The 22,709-nt window shown below is 33.3% G+C and overlaps 1 protein-coding gene across 1 annotated transcript in view; it reads right to left on the minus strand.

The window, feature by feature from the left end:
* Positions 1-22,709, minus strand: part of ST8SIA4 (ST8 alpha-N-acetyl-neuraminide alpha-2,8-sialyltransferase 4) — a 105,629-nt gene that overhangs the window by 77,605 nt on the left and 5,315 nt on the right. The window contains exons 2-3 of the mRNA XM_036848398.1: positions 21,194-21,325; positions 12,285-12,542 (exon numbers count right to left, since the gene is read on the minus strand). Of these exons, the coding sequence (XP_036704293.1) occupies positions 12,285-12,542; positions 21,194-21,325 (390 nt within the window). The remainder of the gene's footprint in view (positions 1-12,284; positions 12,543-21,193; positions 21,326-22,709) is intronic.

Consider the following 22,709-nt stretch of genomic DNA (forward strand, 5'->3'; position numbering starts at 1 on the left):
TAGAGAATGCTATTTCCACAAGCTGACTGATGAAAAGGAAATTTATTCATAGAACATGGCAACCAGAAGGAAAAAAAAAATCACACAACAATGCAAGTTGACAGGCTCTATTCCAAAGTTGTCTACTGAATCATAAGAAAATAGAGTCATAGAGTTTCAGAGCCAGAAAGGAATTTAGGAGTCCAACTAGTTCAATCGCTAGATTTGGCATATCAGGAAAACTGAAGCTCAAAATGGTTTATATTACTTGTTCAAAGTCACACAGCTATATTTAGTGGCAATACCAGCAAGAGGATCCAAGTTTCTGAACTCTCTCATGAGTATTATTTCAACTACACTCTTTGGGAGAATATATACTGCTTAGCAACAATGACCATTTTAGTGCAAATATTTACATCTTCTGTGTACCTGGGTCACAGATATAATTTTACTACCATGAATATACAATACCACCAATATGTTAATTCTAAACCATCAAAAGGAAGAAAAATTTACATTTATTGAATAACTGATTTGTACTTGGATTTATTCTAGACAATTTCACACACATTATCTCATTTACTTCTATACTCACAAAAAAGGGAAGATAGAGATTATTTTCCTCCTATTATACATAAAGAAACTGGGGCTTAGAGAAGTAAATAAATCACTTAAGACTGAATATAAATTAGATGGAAAAGATGGAACTTGAAACTAGATTTACCTGATTTAAAGGTTTATCACATTTGATTAAGATGTTAGCTCCCATGAGAGAAAAGGTCATGAGTCTCCTGGTTGATGATCTGTCTCTAGAATATTTTGACATATATTTTTGGAACATAGTAAGTGCTTAATAAAAGAAAGGAATTCTCACAGGATGGTCCACAGACCACGACTGGAGAAAATGCTAAACGTTATAAAGTCAGCTTGGTGTTTATTTAATTTTTTACTGTTTTTCCCCTAGCTTTATTGAGATATAATTGACATATAACATTATGTATGTTTAAGGTATACAACATGATTATTTTATATATGTACATATTGTGAAATCATTGCCACACATAGTTACCATTCACACAGTTACCAGTTTTTGTGTGTGTGTGATTTTATTTGTTGTTCAATTTGTTTTGCTAGCCTAGACTTTGAAGAATGGCTGGTAGTTTGTGGAAATGTCAGACATTAAAATGGCCTTCCCTCTTCTGGCTTTCATGCTAAGTCACGAAAATTTGAAATGTACACTAATTAAGACCATTTCTCACTGGTCGTCACATTTCAGAATAAACATACAACTAAAAACTTCACACTCTAGTGCAGCACTGACTGCTATTTCTAATTTAAAAGATAAGTGTTTTCAATCTTCATTTGAAAATAAAGTATTGGACTTTGAGTATGAGAGAAAAAAGTTCTGTTGTTGCTTCCTTCTTCAACTTACCATATACACGCAGGAAAGTCACTTAGACTCTCTGTTCTATGGAAAAATGTGGTTTGTTAACCTAAGCCTAACTTCTTCAGAGGAACCAAAGGGAACCAATTTGGATTATTCAAGACTCATTTTCCATCATCCAAAAAATGTTACACTTTAAAACGTGCCATATTTATATTCACTATCATTTACCCTTTCCATGTATTATACACTTCATAAAGTTCTTGATTTTCTTAAATTGCCTTCCACCGTCTATGCCCACTGTCTCTATCTTACTTTCCCACACATTATCTCCATCTTTAGACTATTTTCAGTATTCCCATCTTTGTCCCCCTTGTAATTGATCACCTAAAAATCTTCCTGAAATTTAAATGTGATCATGACATTCCTCTCCTGAGTGGCTCCACAGACTACTTGATAAATTAGATCCAATCTCCTTAGCAAGATACAATGGACTCTGCATAACCTGTCAGCTTCCCTCTCCAGCCTTACCTGCTTCTTTTGACCCACACAACCTTCTATTCCATCATACTGAAACTACTCACAGGCCCAGAAAAGCCACTCATTCCTACATCCAGGTTCCTTGGTGCATCATAGATCCAGTTTGGACTAGGTCTCACTCTCTTTTCTCTCCTTTCCTTACTTCTTCAGTTTTCACCATAATTTAATTCGTGTTGTTTCTCTCAGGAAATCATCCTTGACCATCCAGCTTATGTATCCTCTCTGCCTCATTATTAGTGCCTAGTTCTGTGAGTACCTCTAATAAAGCAATTTGTGCATTATCAGTTCATTACTTTATTTTCTTTACAGGACTACAATCATCTCAGATGTAAAGAATTGATCTCCATTTTTGTATCTTCCTGATAAATAGGTGAATAAAAGAGTGAAGGAATTAATGAAAAAATTATAAGAAAGATCAAAGCTATGCTATGTATCACCTGAAAACAATAGGTACTGAAAAGTTCAATTGTGTTTGGCTTTGGAGTACATATTTTGGGCTGATGTCCACTTACAGATGAGTTTAATAGTAGACAAATAACAAATGCTTTAAACCCAAAACTGAAGGTATATTTTGAAAATCTATGGAATGACCAACTGCCCATTTGCTAATGCTCCTTTGATGTCAGGAAAGGATGATCTCTACCATATTTTACATTAGTATGAAGTTTATCATCTTACTCTGTCCTATGATTTGGATTTCATCACATTTGCCTCCTCTAGTATCTTCCTTATTGAGTGTTCTTTCTCTTTCTTATCTTTGATTTATGTATTATCATGGTCCTTCCATCTGCAAATATGCTCATGCTTCTATACCTATACATTCCTCTTATGCTTATAATAAGAACAACAACAAAACCCCAACAAGAACAAACAAATAAACCAACAAACTGTAAGGACCTCTCTTGGACTACAGGATACCATGTAAATCCTTAACATGGTGAAACGATCCTTCATTATTTAAGGCCAACATACCCTGCCATTTCTCCTTCCACATTGTCCTTCAATATGAACCTAATAGTAGAGTAGTCCCAAACACTGCCTTATCATAAGACCATTGAAAGCATTTGTCTTTGTGCTTACTGGTTCTTTTGCCTGACATTCCTCTTTTCCATGTGTTGAATGACTAATCATCCAGATGTACAATGATTTACTCATCCTTTCTTGCTGTGTGTTATAAAATGCATTTATACTTCAACAACTGTTCACATTTGGGTAGATTCCTAGAACTGGAAATAGTAAATAAAGGAATCTACTATTTTTAAGGGTTGGGGGACATTATAAACCTGATTTTTGGAAAAGTTGTATCAATCTATATTTTTAAAAGCATTTCAAAGGAGTGCCAACATCAGTATAACTTTATGCTGAATACTAAGAATTTTAAATATCCTTGTTAGATTGATAGATGAGATACTGTAGTTGTTTATAATACTGCATTTTTAGAAAACAGTAACCCAAGTCTGGGAAGTGCAGAGAGTTCCAGGCAGGAAGCCTAAGGAGGAACATGCCAAGAGACATAGTAATCAAACTGACAAAAATTAAAAACAAAGAAAAAATATAAAAGCAACAAGGGAAAAATGACAAATAACATACAAGGGAACTCCCATAAGATTATCAGCTGATTTCTCAGCAGAAACTCTGCAAGCCAGAAGGGAGCGGCATGATATATTTAAAGTGATGAAAGGGAAGAATCTACAACCAAGAATACTCTACCCAGCAAGGCTCTCATTCAGATTTGATGGAGAAATCAAAAGCTTTACAGACAAGCAAACGCTAAGAGAATTCAGCACCACCAGACCAGCTTTGAAATAAATGCTAAAGGAACTCCTCTAGGCGGGAAAGAGACTAGCAACTTAAAACAACCTGGTACATACATAGACTGCTATATCAAAACCTCACGGGAACAGCAAACCCAAAAACTACAATAGATACACACACAAAAAAGAAAAAGCAACCCAAACACAACACTAAAGGTGGTCATCAAACCACAGGAGAAGAGAATAAAAGAGGAAGGGAAGAAAAAAAGATGTACAAAAACAAACCCAAGACAATTAAGAAAATGGCAATTGGAATACATATACTGATAATTACTTTAAATGTAAATGGATTAAATGCTCCAACCAAAAGACATAGACTGGATGAATGAATACAAAAACAAGACCTGTATATATGCTGTCTACAAGAGACCCACCTCAGACCTAGGGACACATACAGACTGAAAGTGAGGGGACGGATGAAGGTATTCCATGCAAATGGAAATCAAAGGAAAGCTGGAGTACCAATACTCATATCAGACAAAATAGATTTTAAAAATAAAGACTACTATAAGACATAAAGAAGGTCACTACATAATGATCAAGGGATCAGTCAAAGAAGAAGATATAACAATTGTAAATATATATGCACTCAACACAGGAGCATCTCAATATATGAGGCAAATACTAACAGCCATAAAAGGGGAAATCGACAGTAACACAATATTAGTGGGGGACTTTAACACCCCACTTTCATCAATGGACAGACCATCCAGATGGAAAATCAGTAAGGAAACACAGGCCTTAAATGACACATTAGATCAGATGGACTTAATTGAGATTTAAAGAGCATTCCATCCAAAAGCAGCAGAATACACATTCTTCTCAAGTGCACATGGAACATTCTCCAGGATTGACCACATGCTGGGCAACAAAGCAAGCCTCTGTAAATTTAAGAAAATTGAAATCACATCAAGCATCTTTTCTGACCACAACGTTATGAGATTAGAAATAAACTACAAGAAAAAAACTAAAAAAAAACACAAACATGTGGAGACTAAACAATATGCTACAAAACAACCAACGGATCACTGAAGAAATCAAAGAGGAAATCAAAAATTACCTAGAGACAAATGAAAGTGAAACCACAACAATCCAAAACCTATGGGATGCAGCAAGAGCAGTTCTGAGAGGGAAGTTAATAACAATGCAATCTTACCTCAGGAAACAAGAAATATCTCAAATAAACAACCTAACCTTACACCTAAAACAACTAGAGAAAGAAGAACAAACAAAACCTAAAGTTAGTAGAAGGAAAGAAATCATAAAAATCAGTGCAGAAATAAATAGAGACAAAGAAAACAATAGCGAAGATCAATGAAACTAAAAGCTGGTTCTTCGAAAAGATAAACAAAGTTGATAAACTTTTAGCCAGACTCATCAAGAAAAAAGGCAAGAGGACTCAAATCAATAAAATTAGAAAATGGGATAGTCATTTTAAAACAACGTTTTAAAATTTAAAATAGTTTGTCAAGTCATTGTCATTTCCATTTAAAAAAAAAGTATCTCTTGTAGATAAAATCTTTTTATCCAAGGAGTGACATGATTGCAAGAAAAAGTTAGAGCCTTACCTCACATCACAATCCATAACAAATTCCATATTTAGTTTTCAGTAAAATTTTAAAAACCATAAATAACTAGAATAAAATAGAAATTCTGATTTCTACCCAGAATATGAAATTTATGGTTAAAATCAATAGAAATGACAAAGATAATTAGTTTTTTTAAGACTATAAAACTTCAGATTAAAAATATGAATAAACCATTAAGTAAAAATAAGGTAGAAAATATACATAGCAAATATCACATAAGCAATGTTGGTATTTCTAAAATATAAAGTGGTTATTTTAATTAATAAGAATTTTAAAATATCTTTCTAATGCCTGCACCAGTCTCCCTACCAGAAACTTAGTTGTTTGCAGTTAAAACATTTTATTTAAGGACAAACATTCTCAGTGAGATTGCAAGGGAAAAAAATAAGGCCATTTTTGTGAACACGTAGAAAAGTAGGCATATTTTTTCTCTCCCAGAGAAGAGTCTATTTTGCTATAAAAGAGTTAGCATTCATAGAAGGTCAAAAAAGATGATTTAAAGTTTGCCATAAATTATCCACCAGTGGAGAATCGAACATTGAGTTATAAAAATGTATTGTATCAGTCAAGGTAAGTAAATTCTTCCATCCTTTTCTTTTGTGAAGCATCTCATCCCTTCTCTTAGGAAGCTAGATCATCATAAAGTAAAACATTTTTATCTTATTACTTTGGTTTCCTGAAGAAATATATCTCTTCACTACAATTCTTTCTAATTTTATATACTCAGATTTTATAGACACTCCTATCTCAGTAGTGTTCCTGTGTCTTCACATTTCATATTATCTAATACGTTATTCAGTGTCAACTATATACACGTTTGATATATTTGATAAATTTGAGGAAGGTTTGACTTCTTGTTTATATAAGACAAAGAGAATTTGCATTTCTAGCCAATGGTCATGGCTATTAGAAAAAGTGGTAATAAATTTAACTTTCAACTACAACATTTGACTCAAGCAAGGTGTGCTTTAATATCAGTTGACATTAGTTTAGATTTACAGTTTATGCATTTCTTTACTATTTATATTTCCCATCTGATACTTAGAAAATCACTTTGAAATGATAGGCCTATTATTATTATTATTATTATTAATATCATTGGACGTTGGAAATAATCATGTTTAGAACCTAAGGTATTTGTCCAATACTACATTTCCTGGCTTAATTTTTTTTCATTTTATTTTTTATTGAAGTATAGTTGATTTACAATGTTATATTAGTTTCAGGTGTACAACATAGTGATTCTAGTAATTGTCAGGAACCCAGCTTTTCTGATTCCCAATATCTAGGACATTTCACTATACTACTCATCATATTTCTGTATTTTCTTTTTAATTTTAAGGGTTTAAATGACCATAAATGACCTTATATATGACTCCTCTTACATATTAATTTTGGAATTCAATGTTGTATTCAGTGTCTAAGGCAACAATACATGAACACAAACCAAAATTTTCTCAATTCCTACATTAATTCTTTCATTCAATAAATAAATAGCACATACCTTAATGTATCAAATTTGGTACTAGGTCCTAAAGATACAGGCTAACTAAATCAGACATGTTGGCGAGTCCCAGCTTCCCTAGAGCATACTGTTTAGGCATATTGAGAATTCCAGAACATTGCAAACCTTAATGCACATAAGAATCACCTGGGCACTGTGATCAAATGCACATTCTGACTCAGCAGGTCTGGTGCAAGTTCTGACATTCTGTATTTCTAACAAGCTTCCAAGTGATGTTAATGCTGGTAGTTCAGAACCACAATCTGAATAGCAAGGATTTACTTACATAAATATGTATATATTTAAATGGATATTTTAAGTGATCTTTCATTGCTGTTCCTATATTTTAAGAAAAAAAAAATGAACCAAGAGGAAATTAGAAGGGAATTGGTCAAGCACTGCAGGAACTGAGGATGTTGATTAACAAAGGAAAAACGAGCAAAGTTGCCTAGGCTAGAAGAAGATGGGGACAAGACAGAATGCAGAAAAGGAAGGTAGAAAGAGAGAAATAAACAAACAAAATTAAATTGGGAATTCCAGCCAGCCAGAACAACAGCAACAAAAAGTGTTTTGCAGCTCTTAGTTAACCATTTCTGAATCATTCAAGTCATACTCATTATTTCTAGTATCTCTGTTTAAGCACAGTGAGGAGTGGCATTTGATGGTCAAAAAATATCAGTTGCCAATTGCAACTGTTAATTAACCCCTCCCCCAGTGTTCTCTATATAACATCAAAGCTAGTACACTGTGGGACCAGGTTTACTTTAGATGAGGCTGGACAAGATCCCTCTTCTATGGAAAACCAGTACTGACAGGCTGCCTGACATTTCCTACTACCCACAGACAGCCCAGAGAATGAAAGAACGCCCCATCATTCTTACCTGGGGGGAAGAGAAGACCAGGGAAGGCGGAATGAGGATTTGTTCTCCACCACCTTTCAGCATTAAAATTAGGAAATATCTGATTTTTTTCGTTCTCATTAGAAGACCACAATTGTTAAGTTCTGATTTTTTTGGTTCTCATTAGAAAACCACAATTGTTAAGTTTATGAAATTCTTGAGTATAGACAGTACAGATATTAGAATGTACATTTTTGTAAATATACATGGGACTAAAATATCCAAAAAATGTGAAAAATAAAGGCAGGAAAATTGAAAAGCACTTTATATATCATTTTGCAAAATCCAAAACAATTTTCACCACTAAATAGTTGTATTCTTTAATGTAAGATATGCACTGTTACAATAATTTTACACCTAACACAAAGTAAAAAAAAAAAAAAAAAAGACCCAAGAAGGGATTCAAAGATACTTTTAAACAGATTGCATGAAGGGAGCTTTTTAACCCTGTTTTCCTTTACCTACAGTGATATATAAAGGACGTATTATGTCTTCAAAACTCTAGATTCTTGAAATATTATAGCAAACCTTTAGATAAGTAATTATACATGGGGTAAACTTAGGGCTGAGACTTCGTAGAGACAATTCTGTGGTTTCTGTGAGTAGGTAAGTTGTAACACTCTAAGGAAGAAAGGAATAGTTCATACAATAATCTCAGTTTCTAAATTAGAAAACTAAAGTATAGCAAGGCGTACAACTTCATCCAATATCACCTACAATGAACTCTCCTCAGACCCCTGGAATCTATATTGGGTGATGGTTTTCCTCTGCAGCATTGACTCCATCTCTTTCCAATATTTAGCATATGTCACGCCATCCAAATATAAAATATAGAATTTAATATCAATAGGACAGTGTCTCTAATGCTTACCAGGTGAGAGAAGGTTTATAACTGACACAGCAATGCCAGATTAAACTAAATTTTTGCTTATCCGGAGCTGTATGACAAGATCTTTAACATCACAAGAACTTTATTATCCTTTATGAATTTTCCCTATCAGACAGGATTGCAAGTCAAGAAAAGCATGATATTTTCAACCTGAGTGAGTGACTGACCACCCATGTTTCTCTATCCTGGCCTCTTCCTTACAACATGGCACTCGCTAATTGAGGAACTATAGACTAAGTGTCTTGAGGGTTGCACATATAGAAAACACTGATCAAGTGGACATAACACTATTATTTGAATTATGATTTTAGGCATTTTTATTAAGAAATAAAATTATTTCTCTTATGTCCAGTTTTCTGTTATTTAGGTAATATGAAACCTAGATTTTACAAATTAGTTCAATATTTAATCAGTAATTAGAGAATCGAAGTAAGGCTTTAATTGATTTTCTTATCCTCATTTTTTCCCTTTAAGCTCCTATTTTGTATGATATCCCACAAAACCCAGCATTTAATTTAATTGATTAACTTATGATACAAACAGCCACTGAGGGAATATCTCTTCTAGGAGAGGAAATGCATGACACTGTGTGTGTGTCTGCATTTGTGTATAGTTACCATTACATGGGCAAAGATACAACATGAGCACTTTTCACTGGCTTATTTAAAAATATTGTGGGATATTAAAAATAACTTTCTCCAGAACTACACTTCACAGGACAATAATGCCATGTACCTGCACCTTGTCCTCCTCCTCAATAGCACAACTGTTTGGAGTAAGAGATTCCTGTTTGCATGTGATAATGCATTCTGTACATCATTAAACAAAGAAGATAGCATTTTACTTCTTTAAAGTACTTTCAGGAAAAATAAAGTTTAAAATCTAACTAATGCTGAATGAAGATACTATCTGAAAATAATGCTTTGCTTTATAAAGTTAGAGGTCAACTTGAACATAATACCTGGGTCAGTCTGATCCTTGAGGGGGTCACTGAACTAGCAGTGCCCTCTGCAAGCTGATCAGGTGTAAGTTATCTCTCTCATAACAAACTTACTATCTAACAAGAAAAATGGGAAACAAACAAACAAACTGGGAACAACAGGTTACACATGCAACCAACCAACCAAAACTATCTATACCTATGCTGATATGCATACACACAATACAGCTCTGGGAAGGTGGGAAATTTGAAAGATTTTTAAAGATTGTTACTGCAATTTGTAACAATATTAACCAGTTTGACATGGATGGCAAACTATTTCAAGGAATAGGGCTTTGATTGAGGTTTAAAGCACAAGTCCTCTTTGATGTTCTAGAGTAGAATAGACACATGGACAGTAACAAAAGGTCATATACTCTTGGGGAAGGAAATGATATTTGGCACACAGATGATGAGTCAGATGCCATGAGAAAGATTAGAATTTTAGGAAGGATGGAGGTCTGGTAGTGATATGTCATTGAAGTCCCTTGTGTCCATGAGACTCAAAGGGATGAATTTCCAAACTAGGTATTATTACAAAAGAAAAAGGTTTTTCTCCAGGGATTATTTGTTTCTAATGCAAAATGTATTCCTGCCAAAGTTTACCTGGAAAATCAGAATCCCAATCCTGGGCTACACTTCCCTAGTACATGCTTTAATCTAGAACGTTCCAACTTCTAATTTTGGAAATCAGTAAAAATAGGAGGAAAAGAAAAAAAAAACAATTACGGCAATAATTTTCATGCCTTCATTAAGATGCTTATCCTCATTTTTTTATACTTCTTGGTAAGAGCATAACAATTATAGACTCAGGATTGGTCACTATTGTGCTCTTGTTAAATAAGTTTTTAAAATAATCATAGCTTAGAAAAGTATAAAGAACCTCTTGAAGTTCGATTATGCTCAAACACCAGTGAGTGACTTACAACAAACAGATAACTTCTGGAGATCTAATGCACTGCCTAATGATTATAGCCAACAATAGTGTATTATCAACTTTAAAGTTGCTAGAATACTAGATCTTAACTGCTCTCACCACAAAAAAAGAGAGGAGATAATTATGTGATCTGACTGCGGTGTTAGCTGACACTGCAATCTTAATTTCAGAGTTAAAGGTGAGGCTGAATCTAGTGGGTTATGTAGATCCCAATGCTAAAGCTTAAAGGGGTGCAGGAACAAGGAGTCAGTCACATTCGGATCCTGTAGCCCTCCAGGATTAATCAACCTTACAAATTCTCTTCACCTTGCAACAATTTCTGCTGTGCTCTAAAATCTTTTCCTCTTCATTTAATCTGCCCCCTGATTGTAATCTCTTCAGAAATTCTAGAAGCCTTACTCTTCCTTCACAGCCATACTTCACACAGACTTCAAAGTTTGAAGCTCATTACTTCCACTTCCACTGTCATTCCCTCATCAAATATTTTTGTCTCCTCTTTGGACACAATTTTCTTTATATATCTACATATTGACAAGGTTTTTTGTTCAGTTCAATCAATTTAAAAGTTCAGGTTTTTAAAGGCTCAACTGATGTCAAATCAATCTCTGACCCTGCATCCAACTGAGAAAAGATAGTATGGCAAAATATTTGCAGTTATATTCATTGTTATGAATTGTATTCCCTGAGAGTATTCTCTTATGATTTTTCATGGTTATTATTCTTTTATAAAAAACTGTTGCCTATTTATGATTAATACTTATATATGATTGTATTTATTTATTTTTTTAATTGTATTTATTTTTAATAGTATAGTTCAGAAAGATATTTTTCAAGATCTATACTTTCAATGGCGGGATTCCAGCATAGCTTCAAGACTTCAAGTTATTTGTCAACATGGCAAATCAGCATACTTTCCTATCTATCTTTATATTGCAGTATTTCATATTTCAAAATACGTTTCATTTATTCAGCAAATATTTCTGAAGAACTAAAACAAGCCAAAAAATCTATTTAGATATACTGAGAATTAAAAAGTGCTAATTAATATCTGTTGTCATTACAACCTTAAGTCTACTGTTGTCTTTTTTTCAGTTAATCACAAGCTAACTAAACACATGACTCATCAAATATCTGCTGACCATCAATGAAAAACAAATAGCTATGTTTAATTTTGTGAGAAAACTAAAAAACTAAAATATACTACCATACACAAGTACCATGTATAAAGAGTGATGAAAGCAATTTGGTCCAAGCTATCAAATATAACCTTGTTAAATTATGTTCTTAGACTACGCTAAATAGTTGTCATTAAAAAAGTAAAATTAACTTATATCTGTTACATCATTGCATAGTAATGTTCATAATTTTATGAATAAATAAAATAATATAATTTATTGAATATAAATAGGATTATGAATGTAATTAATTAAGTGAATTAATTCATTCACTAATAGAAATAAATAATTATTTCTATTAGTGAATAAAATAGTTTTTCTGTGTATTATATTTAATAAAATTGTCATTTGGCCAAAAAGGAAAGCTGGTGTGAATCTTATTGCTATGAGATCATCTTTTCTTTCAATGATATAATAATTTTAATTTTACATTCCAGGGTAAGTGTAAATTTGGATACTACACAGATAAATATTTGTTTGAGATTTCAATAATTCATAATATTAATATTAGATTTAAACATTTCTGCCAGTGTTCTAGTCCTAAGTAAAGGGTCTTTGAAGAAATTACAATCTTTAGGAACAAAAGAAAGCTCACCTTATTACAAAATTGTGACTGTCAATCTCTTTTCCACATTCACTATCTAGTAGAATGCCAGAATTTCCAACAACTGCACAGGTCTTAAATCTTCGATTTTTCATTGGTGAAACTTCAGGTAAGAGGCTATGCAGATCCTGAGAAATATTTAGTGTCCGGCGTCTGTCCAGCACATAGTGTATGACATCACCAGGCTTAAAACTGCTCTTGACCACTGAGACATCTCGTTCTGCATCTAGGAAACGAAGAATGTTCTTCCTATATTTGAGATACAAGCAAAGTTTTCCATTAATGACAACATGTCCAAGGACTGGTAATATCATTTACAAAGTAACATATGATAAGATATAAATTGGTAAATCACTAACCTTTAATATTCAGGTGGTAACTAAACCAACCAATTAAGTAGATTCTAAAGGAAATAAAATATATTTTTGAAACATCATTTGCACATAGTTTTTCAATGATTTTGTAAATAGATGTATAGTATACACACCTATCTGTGGAGTGAAAAAGGCCTCCTATCAAAATTTATAGAAAAGTTTATTAAATGAAATACTATTGCCATGACTTGACTTGCCTTAGCTAGACAGTATTCTGCCAGCCTTAATTATCTATAATCATCTATTTTGTTCAGTGTTGTCTAGTTAAGGTGAATAGAAAAACTTGAAATTGTTTAGAACCATAATTTAGTTAACTCTATTAAAAGGATTGAATTTTCCAATAAAATTATTAACATTTATTGAAATCATGTGTATATTATAATTATTTGAAGTAAAGTTAAACTACAGCACTATATATATGTGTATATATATGTATATGTGTATATATATATATATATATATATACACACACATATATATATATATGAAAGTTTTCTTCCAAGCTCAAGAATTCAGGAAATAAGATGGCCATATTAGAGGAAAAGATGGACAGATAGAACATTGGACCTTGCAGGGCAGAGATAGCTAACTGTTCCTCAGTGTTCTTTCTTCCCTTCTTTCTTTTCCTATTTGAATCTTCTAAGTTTTACTTGGCCACATTGATGCTCAGCTAGAACATTTCCAAATTTCCAAACCCAAGTGCAGCTGGGTGTGGTCACATGAATTAGTTTTCTTAAACAGGATATGAGTGGATCAAGGGCATCACTATAGGAGAAAGAAATAAACTTCTGACTTGTTTGATTCACTGTATTTTAAAGTCTCCTTTTTTATGGAAGCTTAGCCTATCCCATAACTAATAAAGAAACTGATAAAAGATATGAGATACTACATACACATATACGCATATGCTAAGTTAGATGACGGAAAATAAGAAAATAGATATGGCTGCCTGGAAAGCTGGTGACTCTTGGCATGATACAGAATAGCACCTGATAAAACTGTGGTCCATAAAAACTTGGGAGTCATATCCTATATGTAATAAGCTTGTTGCTCTTGGATAATTGGTTAAAAGGTGCTAGCATGTTGTTTTATGTTGGTTACCCCTTTTAGCAAGGAACTAAGAGGCGAAGTCAGACATGAAATAGCCAAGTTGCAAGTTGAGTGGAGGAGAATATCTCTGACAACGGCCTATAATCTAAGCTGTGTGAGAGTCCAGTAATTGGGACCTCCTAAATGACTCCAATAATCCAATTAGCAAGAGGTACAACTATAAATCAGAGCCATGCCAGCAGCAAGAAGGATATTGTCTTCTCCCCTAAGTCTATAGATTCAAACGTCTTAAGAGTAGCTGCCAATAAACTGAAGAAAAGGAGGGTTAGGTCAGAAAAATTAGGGGAGAATCCGAAGGCTAAAGAACTGTGTTCAGAAGCAATCTTTAGGTGGGGTTATTCATACCAGGAACAAACTCCAAAGAAATAGCTCAGGAGCCTAGTAAGTTTTTGAGGGAATTATATTGACAAAGAAATCTATGAATCTGGCTTACAAAAGTTTGGGATTGCTTGATCCTCACGCTACCAAACATATACCACCCAGAAGCAATCTGAGAAAGCAGTCTTCTGGGTTGGAAGTTGGATATTACTTACTGAAGTGCTCTTAACTGCAAGCTTGAATTTTCAGAATGCTCAAAACAATGTCATTATTATAACATTCATGATAGGACAGACATATTTTCCTCTAATGCTATTATTGTTTAAGCTCCATCACTATTTATAAATTTTATTATTAAGCACAAAATATGATCTCTTCCTATCACTCCATCAAAAGGGCAATTCCCCAAATCATACTCCTAAGCCAGAAGCATGACTAGCAAGGAGGGATGTAAAATAACTAACTCATCTTTCCTTTTGTTTTCTTTATTTTGGTTTGCTTTAAATAGGTCCCACTTTAATGTGTGATCTAATTAGGAAACCAGATGACTGAATACTTTATTTGGCCAGATTTTATACACAAGGAATACACCCATCAACTCTCTGAAAGAGACCATTTAAAAAATTTTTTTCTCAAATATTTGGAATATCAGGTTTGCAAGGAGTAAAATTTGTACAGGAAAATCTATATAAATGCCCTACAAATGAAATTTTAAAACTAATAGAAATTATCAGGCATTATAATAATCATCTTAACAAAGTACAGACTGCATAAGAAGAGAATTGCTGGTGAAATCAGCAGCCATAGAGCATATGAATTGCAGAAAATTGAGAACTCTTTCATTATGTTAAGCACATGTGATTCTTCACAAAAGTTAACAGCTAGCACCAAGAGCAGCAATCAAACTTTGTACAAATTAACTACCACTTACTTGTTTGGTGAAAAAATTAAATAATGCCTGACACCTGTATTTCAACAAAAATTTTTTTTTTCATTTCCTGTGAAAATGACAAGCTTGACTCTAAAATGAAGACTGCACGGATGTGGTCAGATCGCCAAACTAGATGGTGTTATCATTTTCCTTTGAACATAATTTAAAGGGGTTGCTGTAAGTATTTGAAGATGCAACTCACCAGTAGTGGCATGTTTGCAAGCATGAAGTGAATAGAGGTCCAGATTTCAAAGAAGACTCTTTAGCTTGGAAATCCAAAAGAGGAAAATCCCCTTTCTCATAAAGTTAACACTTAAACGCTTGTCAACTGATAGCAAGAGGGACTTTGCAATCACAGAACCTTTGCTGTGTTATAGAAAGTTAGCAGCAAAAATATTTTCAAACATATGTCCTCTAAATCTGAGTATAAGAGAACACCTTTAATTTATTCATTCTTAGGGAAAATTGATATTTAAAAAGTGGACTGTAAGAGTTCAGGAAGAAAATAATGCTTAATGTGATAAATAATTATTAAGTACAGATGATACTATTACATGTATTACTCCAATGCTGTCTTACAGGCTCAACAGTAGTTTATTTTTTAAATGGAAGCAGTAAAAAATAGTAAAAGTATTTTCCAAGACAGAATACAAAATACCAATTCACACAGACTAATCAAAATATAAAAATGTAAGTTTCTTAGAGAAAACTCAGAACAATTGTTAGTGTTGAATTTGCTTTTTTAAACTGAAAAGGGAGGAGGGGGACCTTGAATGTGTCTAGTTTGTTCTTTTTCCTGCATTGAACCAAACTTTCGTTTCCATTTTAGGGCTTAGATCTATACGTGGAAAATTATCTGAGCTAAGATTCCTGGTGTAGGATGCAAGAAAGACTGAAAATAATTACTATGAGTGAATATATTGATAAAATGCTTAATATTTTCTGGTAACAGTAAAGTTAGTTTTTTTTTTCTCCCTAGTAGGCTGTAGGTATTTTTAGATTATAGATTTAATGGACTGTAAAAGTTCTATGGATTTGCTAAGTCTAACTGTTGTTCAGACTGTAAATCTATTTAAAAAAAAAACAGAAAGAAGAAAACTAGTGCTTAAATGTAATTAACTAAATGTCACTGGAAGCCTGAAAAACTCTTGTACTTATGCTGAACTGAAAAAAACACGTTAAGTACTACCAAGGAGAACATATATGCTTCGCTCAAAAGGTACTTGATATGAATGAAAACAGCAAGTTAAAATTACTTCAGAATGAGAGAGATAGAAAGAAAACTCTAACTTCTGGGCTCTAAGGAAGCATGAATCAACAAAAGCTGATGTTTAATATGCAGGCTGTACCAGTATAAGTTTTTGTAATAGGTGGTCGAGTTACTACCAGATTTTTAAAGCAGAGGATTGTGTTTTCTGTGTGTGACTTAAAAGAACAGTAACAACAAAAGATTCCTTACAGGTCTCTGTCATTCTGTTAAGCATAACGTAACTTTTGAAACCCTATTCGAAAAGCAAACACCTAAGTTCAGCAACTGTTTTAACGATAAAGATAACTGACAGAAATCAGGAAATATGCTTCACTTTTGGTAAGACTAAAAAATTAGTCATAAAGATTATTTTTTGTTAGGCAATGCTGGCTTAAACTGAAAGACTGGTTTAGACTGTGAAACTGACAGGAATAGATTCTATACAGAAACTTTTCAGCTGAAATTTCAAGTAGAACTTCCCTTTCAACATCACCCACCACTTGAAATAGCAGCTGCAGAGTCCTGGGGAATTAATTTTCTAAACATTGTTTTCACTTGTGAAATGTTACATATAGCTAACCTATCACCAGGTGCCACTCTTTCTTCTCTGTAGGTTTCCTGTCAACAACAAGCACATGTGCTGTGGCAACTAAAATTTAATCTAAATGACATTGTTGACTCCATCAGCAAGTATTGTGAGGCAAATCTTACAGCTGGAATGCATCACAAGTTGAGAAACAAATTAGGTAGTGATACATATATTAGGAATCAGTTTTTGCAAACTTTTGACTCCAGACAAAAATCAGTGAATCAATTCAGTTGTTACTGACATAGTTTACTAAAAAGAAAAAAAAAAAAAGTTTAAGAAATGCCAAGTGTTTCATTATGCCTACAAAAAGCAGACAGAACACACTTTTTTGTCTCAAAAGATTATTTCTGCAAGGCAATATGCCTCGAAGCTCTGAAAAAAACATAACCTATAGCTTGTTAGGGCTTCTGAGCTAAGGGTCTTAGCTGTTATAGGAAAAATATTCTAGTTAGTATTAAAAGAAAAACCCTGAACACAACCAAATGAAAAGGCAAAATTGTCTCAAAAAAGCTTGAAGAAAAGCACTTTTTAGTTTAATTTACACCTCAGATAGACATTTGATATTTGGCCCAGCATTTGGTAATATTGGATGAATACTATCTTATATTTTATTATTTTAGAGCAAAAAACTCAACTTCTCTGTACTTCATAAAGACGCATTTTAATAGTATGCATTTTTAGTATTAAACAATAGTCTTTCAAAAGATTTATCTCATAATAAGAGCTCTGGCTCCACAGTCAGGCCTGGCTTTGAAGCTTGACTCTGGGACTAACAAGCTGTGTGACCCACGACGTGCGCTATTGAATTGTATGTGGACCTTTTTCTAAAGTAAATCAATGCATGCAACAGCAAATTCTTTTTGACAGGTGAAGCACATATAAATTTGCAATTATGTTTAGGCAACCTGCAAACCTTATCTGGTTAAGAACTTCGATATATGATGACACTAAGAGTTGAAAATATTTTTGCTGACTAATTATGATGTGCTTATTCTGGTCCTGATGAGTAGCTGAGCTCATACATTTCTATACATCCATATCTGGTACTGTACGTAATTCTTTAGGTTTCTATCCAACATATGAAAAATGAAGGGGAAAGAAAGAAACAACACGAAGATAAAAAGAAGTCAAGTCACAAGTGTTGAACATGACTAGATAATTTCTCAGCACAATGTTCACAGATATACTCACAATATCTGATACATCTTAAATGTATCCTTTCTTAGCTTACAATAATAAAGAACTACTACCAATAAAATCAAGCCTTTAACCAAGCTAATTCGTTTAATTGTGAAGTTAGCTGTGGAATGCATGAACTTCCCTAAATGTTGATGAATTTTCCAAGTACAATGAACTAATACATGAAACCGTCTCTCTCAGACAACTCCCCAGAGGTACAGTTGTTTGATGAATATATATGAATCAATTCTTGATGTGCTTATGAAAGCGGCAGAGTGCATATAGGGCTGGAAGAATCAGTAATAAGAAAGAAAATCATGTCTACAAATGTAGGGAAAAACAATTTATCTTCAGTGACTGTTTCACATTTTAATGCAAATAGATAAATAATTTATTAGGAATATCACAAGTGCATTATTAAGTTTAATGAGATTTTTAAAATGAGAAAGATTTGTAAGCATAGTTCAATCATGTAAGATCAAAAATGATTAGTTGTAACGTCTTAATCAAAAGCTTCAAAGTAGAATTTTGAAAACACTTGTAAAATATGCCCACACCCACTCATAGACACAAAATAATGTGGTTCTTCATAAATGCTATAGATGTGGGGAAAAAACAAAGGAAAATAACCAAAATACTTTAAGATTAGTTTCAAGTATGACTTAAAAAGAAAGCTAAGCCAATAATCAGGTATTTTTATATTCTAAATGTTTTATTATAGGTGTCAAATTGATTGATACTTACTAGTCACTATAGCTATAGGCAATTATAATTTTTATGAACTGTTTGTACATTGTACAGTAATGGTTTTACAAATTATTATTTCCTTGTAAGGAAGTGACAACTTTGTATGTCTTATTCAATATTTGCTCACTGTTTTATTGTTTACTTCTTTATCTGTTAAGGAGAACCATATGAAGAGTACTAACATTTCATTCATATAATTAGCTGTTATAATTGAAAACAAATCACCCTCAAAGATATGAATGCAACCCTCATTAATTTGTAAAGTTGCAATAATAAATTGCTTGGGTCAATTTATGTTAAATACCCTTAGCTTGAATATCTTAAAAATAGCAATAGATATAGCCTCATGCACATCTATAGTATCCATTTTTTCATAGAGACTAGGAAGACATGGCCAGATATATTGATTAAACTATTGTTAATTATGTATTTAATTTATTTATTAGACTTTATCTGATATATCATTTAGCATGGCTAGATATATTAAACTGTTACAATTTCTTATTTCACTTTACTTTCTTCCATTACTTTCCTTTACCTGATCTACAGAGCCTTACATAATTGACACCTTTCTTGCCAAATCATTCAAACTTGAAAGTTCTCTTTATAGGCATCCTCAGAGATCAAATATTTTCTTTTTTAATCCCCCATATTTCTCTCTTTCCAATCTACTTCTAAGAAACATAAATCCTTACTCTGTGCTAAACTCAACCACACTGTATTTATGGCCCCATCTAGCTCCATATCCTGTAGCCTTTTCCTCATAATTATCTCATCTCTTACAGGGTTTCTAAATTCAAATGTGGGTATAGGAGTATGAGTTAGTGAGGAAGACACCAGGTAGGTATCATGAGAAAAGGGAGCTCCAGGTGTAAAACTGTCAAACTGGAGAGCTCGTGGTTAGTGTTGGCTTCAGCCAGAGTTCTCAGGAGGAACACAGGTCCAGAGTTGTCACATTTTAAAATTTCTTAAGAGTATATGAAAATCTGTACTTTTATAAGGAATCTGCTAATTTTTTAGTACTGCTTTAAGTTTCTTTTTACCCAGTTGAAATAAATATTGCTTGCTGAACATATTCTACACAGAAGACACCAATTTATAAACTCTGTCAGAGTTGCACTACATCACATGCTACTCATCTCACTGTTCTTGCACTCTGCCTACAAATACACAAAGTTCACCCTAAACTAAAAATAGCCAGACATACACCACTTGACATTGCCATGGTTTGATTCCTGTCTCCATTCCAGTCACTTTGAAAGCTTTAAAACAAAGTAGTCTCACCATTCCTGCATTTCCATGGCACCCATTTCTTTTTAATTTCCAAACCTTCTTTCAACTATATTTCAACATGTAGTGAGTGCCTTTGCTGCAATGCATTCTATGAATTGCGATGCATACTCTAAAGATGAAGGTCGTAGACTCTTCCTTAAAGGGGCTTATAATCTACATTATATGTACATGTGATCCAAGAAGTGAGGAGGTAGAAACCCCAGCAGATCAGCAGCTTACCCTCTTAACCACTAACCTACTCTTACAAAATCTGTGTGTTCATATCCAATCATGGAGTAATTAGCATTTTGCCAATACTAGAAAAATACAATGATTTTTTTATGTAAAGGACGGCTGTTCTCTTGAACTTTTTTAAAGAGTTCTGATTTACTGAAATGCTGATTTAAACATACCAACCAATACAGCAACTTAACTGTAGAGAAAATGATCTGCTTGCTTCCTCCATAATTAGGAAGGTCTGGCCCTAACTTTCTTATTAGAGAATTATAATTGAAGAAAACAAGATGTAATGGATATATGTAGGCACTGAGTTTGATTTCAAGAGCTTATCTAAGTGAAAATACCAGAATCTTACAGAGAATAAACCTGTACTCTGGAAGCCTTATTTGCTAATTGTTACCTATTTAGGGTGTAATTATTGAGACTTTTATTACAGGAGCACACATAGAAATACCCCTTCATAGAATAAGTCAAATTTATTTATAATTGTTGGCTAAATGGCAGTTGAATAGGTTCTGCTTATATCCAGTGTGAGAAAACACAAGATCAGTATAAAGACTTTAGAGAAGTTAAAGATAATTCTCAAAATATACGTCCATCCTGAGTAATAAAGAAAAGTGTGTTAAACATTAGGATTCTGTCGAACATTTTATTTCATTAGTATAAAGACAGTATATTAAAAACTCACATATTCATCCTTATATTTCTGGCTGTATAATGATTTCTGTTTTATAGTTTCACATCCTTCAGTGAGAAACATTAAGAGCCTGTTCACTCTTACTGAAGTATTCATACTTAAACTATAAATGAAGCATTCAATATAAGTTTGCCAAGCCCAATGTATTCTAGAACATGATATGAAATTTATTATGCCTTATTAAAGGAACTCACCTTATCTCTAGGACCAAAGAGGAATTGATTTTCCAACCTTCTACAGAATGCTGGAAGACTGAAGAGCCAGCCTTTCGAATGATTTTATCCGAACTATTGACAAGTGATCGACTCAAACACAGCTCACCATCTCTGAAACAAATCACAATGCCAGCTTTGTGAAAGTAAGAAGCATTTTGTATAAACAGCATAATACATAATTTGATTTAGATTACTGGTGACAACTTGTAGATACAACTTTTTCTACCTGTTGGAAGAAGAGGTATAAGCATGATGAAAGGTATTATAAAGATTAGGTGAATATGACTTTATCAGGAGAATCATTTACACTTATTATTTTACTTATTATTTTTGAAATAAAACTTTTTATATAAAGAAAAGACCTTTGCAGTGTTTAAGGAAAAAAATTCTCATCAAAGTTCTGTTCCCCTTTAGTCCCTCCCTCCCCTGCTGTGTTTAACAATAGAGACAGGATGTTTGGCCAATTCTCCTACATCTGTGTAACTGTGACTCCTAAGATTGTCACAGAAGACATACAGACATAATGGAAAGAGCTTTTGTTTTGGAGTAAGAAGACTTTGAATATCAGGTGATCTGGGCATGTTTGTGATTCTATCACTTGCTAGCCCGTATGTCCTTTGACAATATTCTCTTTCACGGTGGTAAAGCCACCGTGACTTTACCTTACCTTGAAAATTGCAAAAACATTATCTAATATGCTTTGACTTTGTGAGAAGTGGAGCTCTGCACGTGAAAGTAATTTATAAAACACAATTGAAGTGCTAATTCTAAAATTACATCGGTCTCAAAACATCTCAACAATGAGATGCTTCCCTGATAGTTGGTGGTGGGGAGATAGAGATTGCCATGCGGGGAAAACTCATTCAGTAGCCATTATTACTGGTATTTTCTGTTTTATCAAATAATTAACTATGCTATCCCCACCAGTTAATAGCAACAGGCAAGTATATCATGCTGCATGCTACTAGCAGGGGTGTTGGCGGTAGGTGACAGACACCTATGATCGCATTTATACCATTAGGACCTTTATAGACGAACCTCTTCATTGTTCAGTAGACTACTCCTTGGTACTTTATACATGTAAACCCGGATTCAGAGAATAAAAAAGCCACCTCTCTATGGCATAGCCCTTTCAATATCTGTATTTCATTACATGTCACCTCAATTTTTTAGAATCTCAGAAACATAGTTAAAAAGTAACATGACTATTTGCTCAGTCACAAAGTCTAAATCTGTGTTTATTATGTAGGCAATCCTCCCCTACTATCAATGGAAACATTGCCTGTGCAACAGCTGCTAGATGAATTCTGTAATTGGAGGCTGATAGTTTGGTATTTTGGTTTGCATTCTTTTTTAAACATGAAGTTCCAATTTGAAGCAACTCAAAGCATCAAATGCAACTACTCCCTGTGAAATTTAGAACTCTATAAAAATTAATATTTTAAACTGTGCTACTGATGAAAATGATACACTTGCATGCCTAGGCATGGCTAAT

The sequence above is a fragment of the Balaenoptera musculus genome, chromosome 3, assembly GCF_009873245.2.
Source record: "Balaenoptera musculus isolate JJ_BM4_2016_0621 chromosome 3, mBalMus1.pri.v3, whole genome shotgun sequence".
Classification (NCBI taxonomy): domain Eukaryota; kingdom Metazoa; phylum Chordata; class Mammalia; order Artiodactyla; family Balaenopteridae; genus Balaenoptera; species Balaenoptera musculus.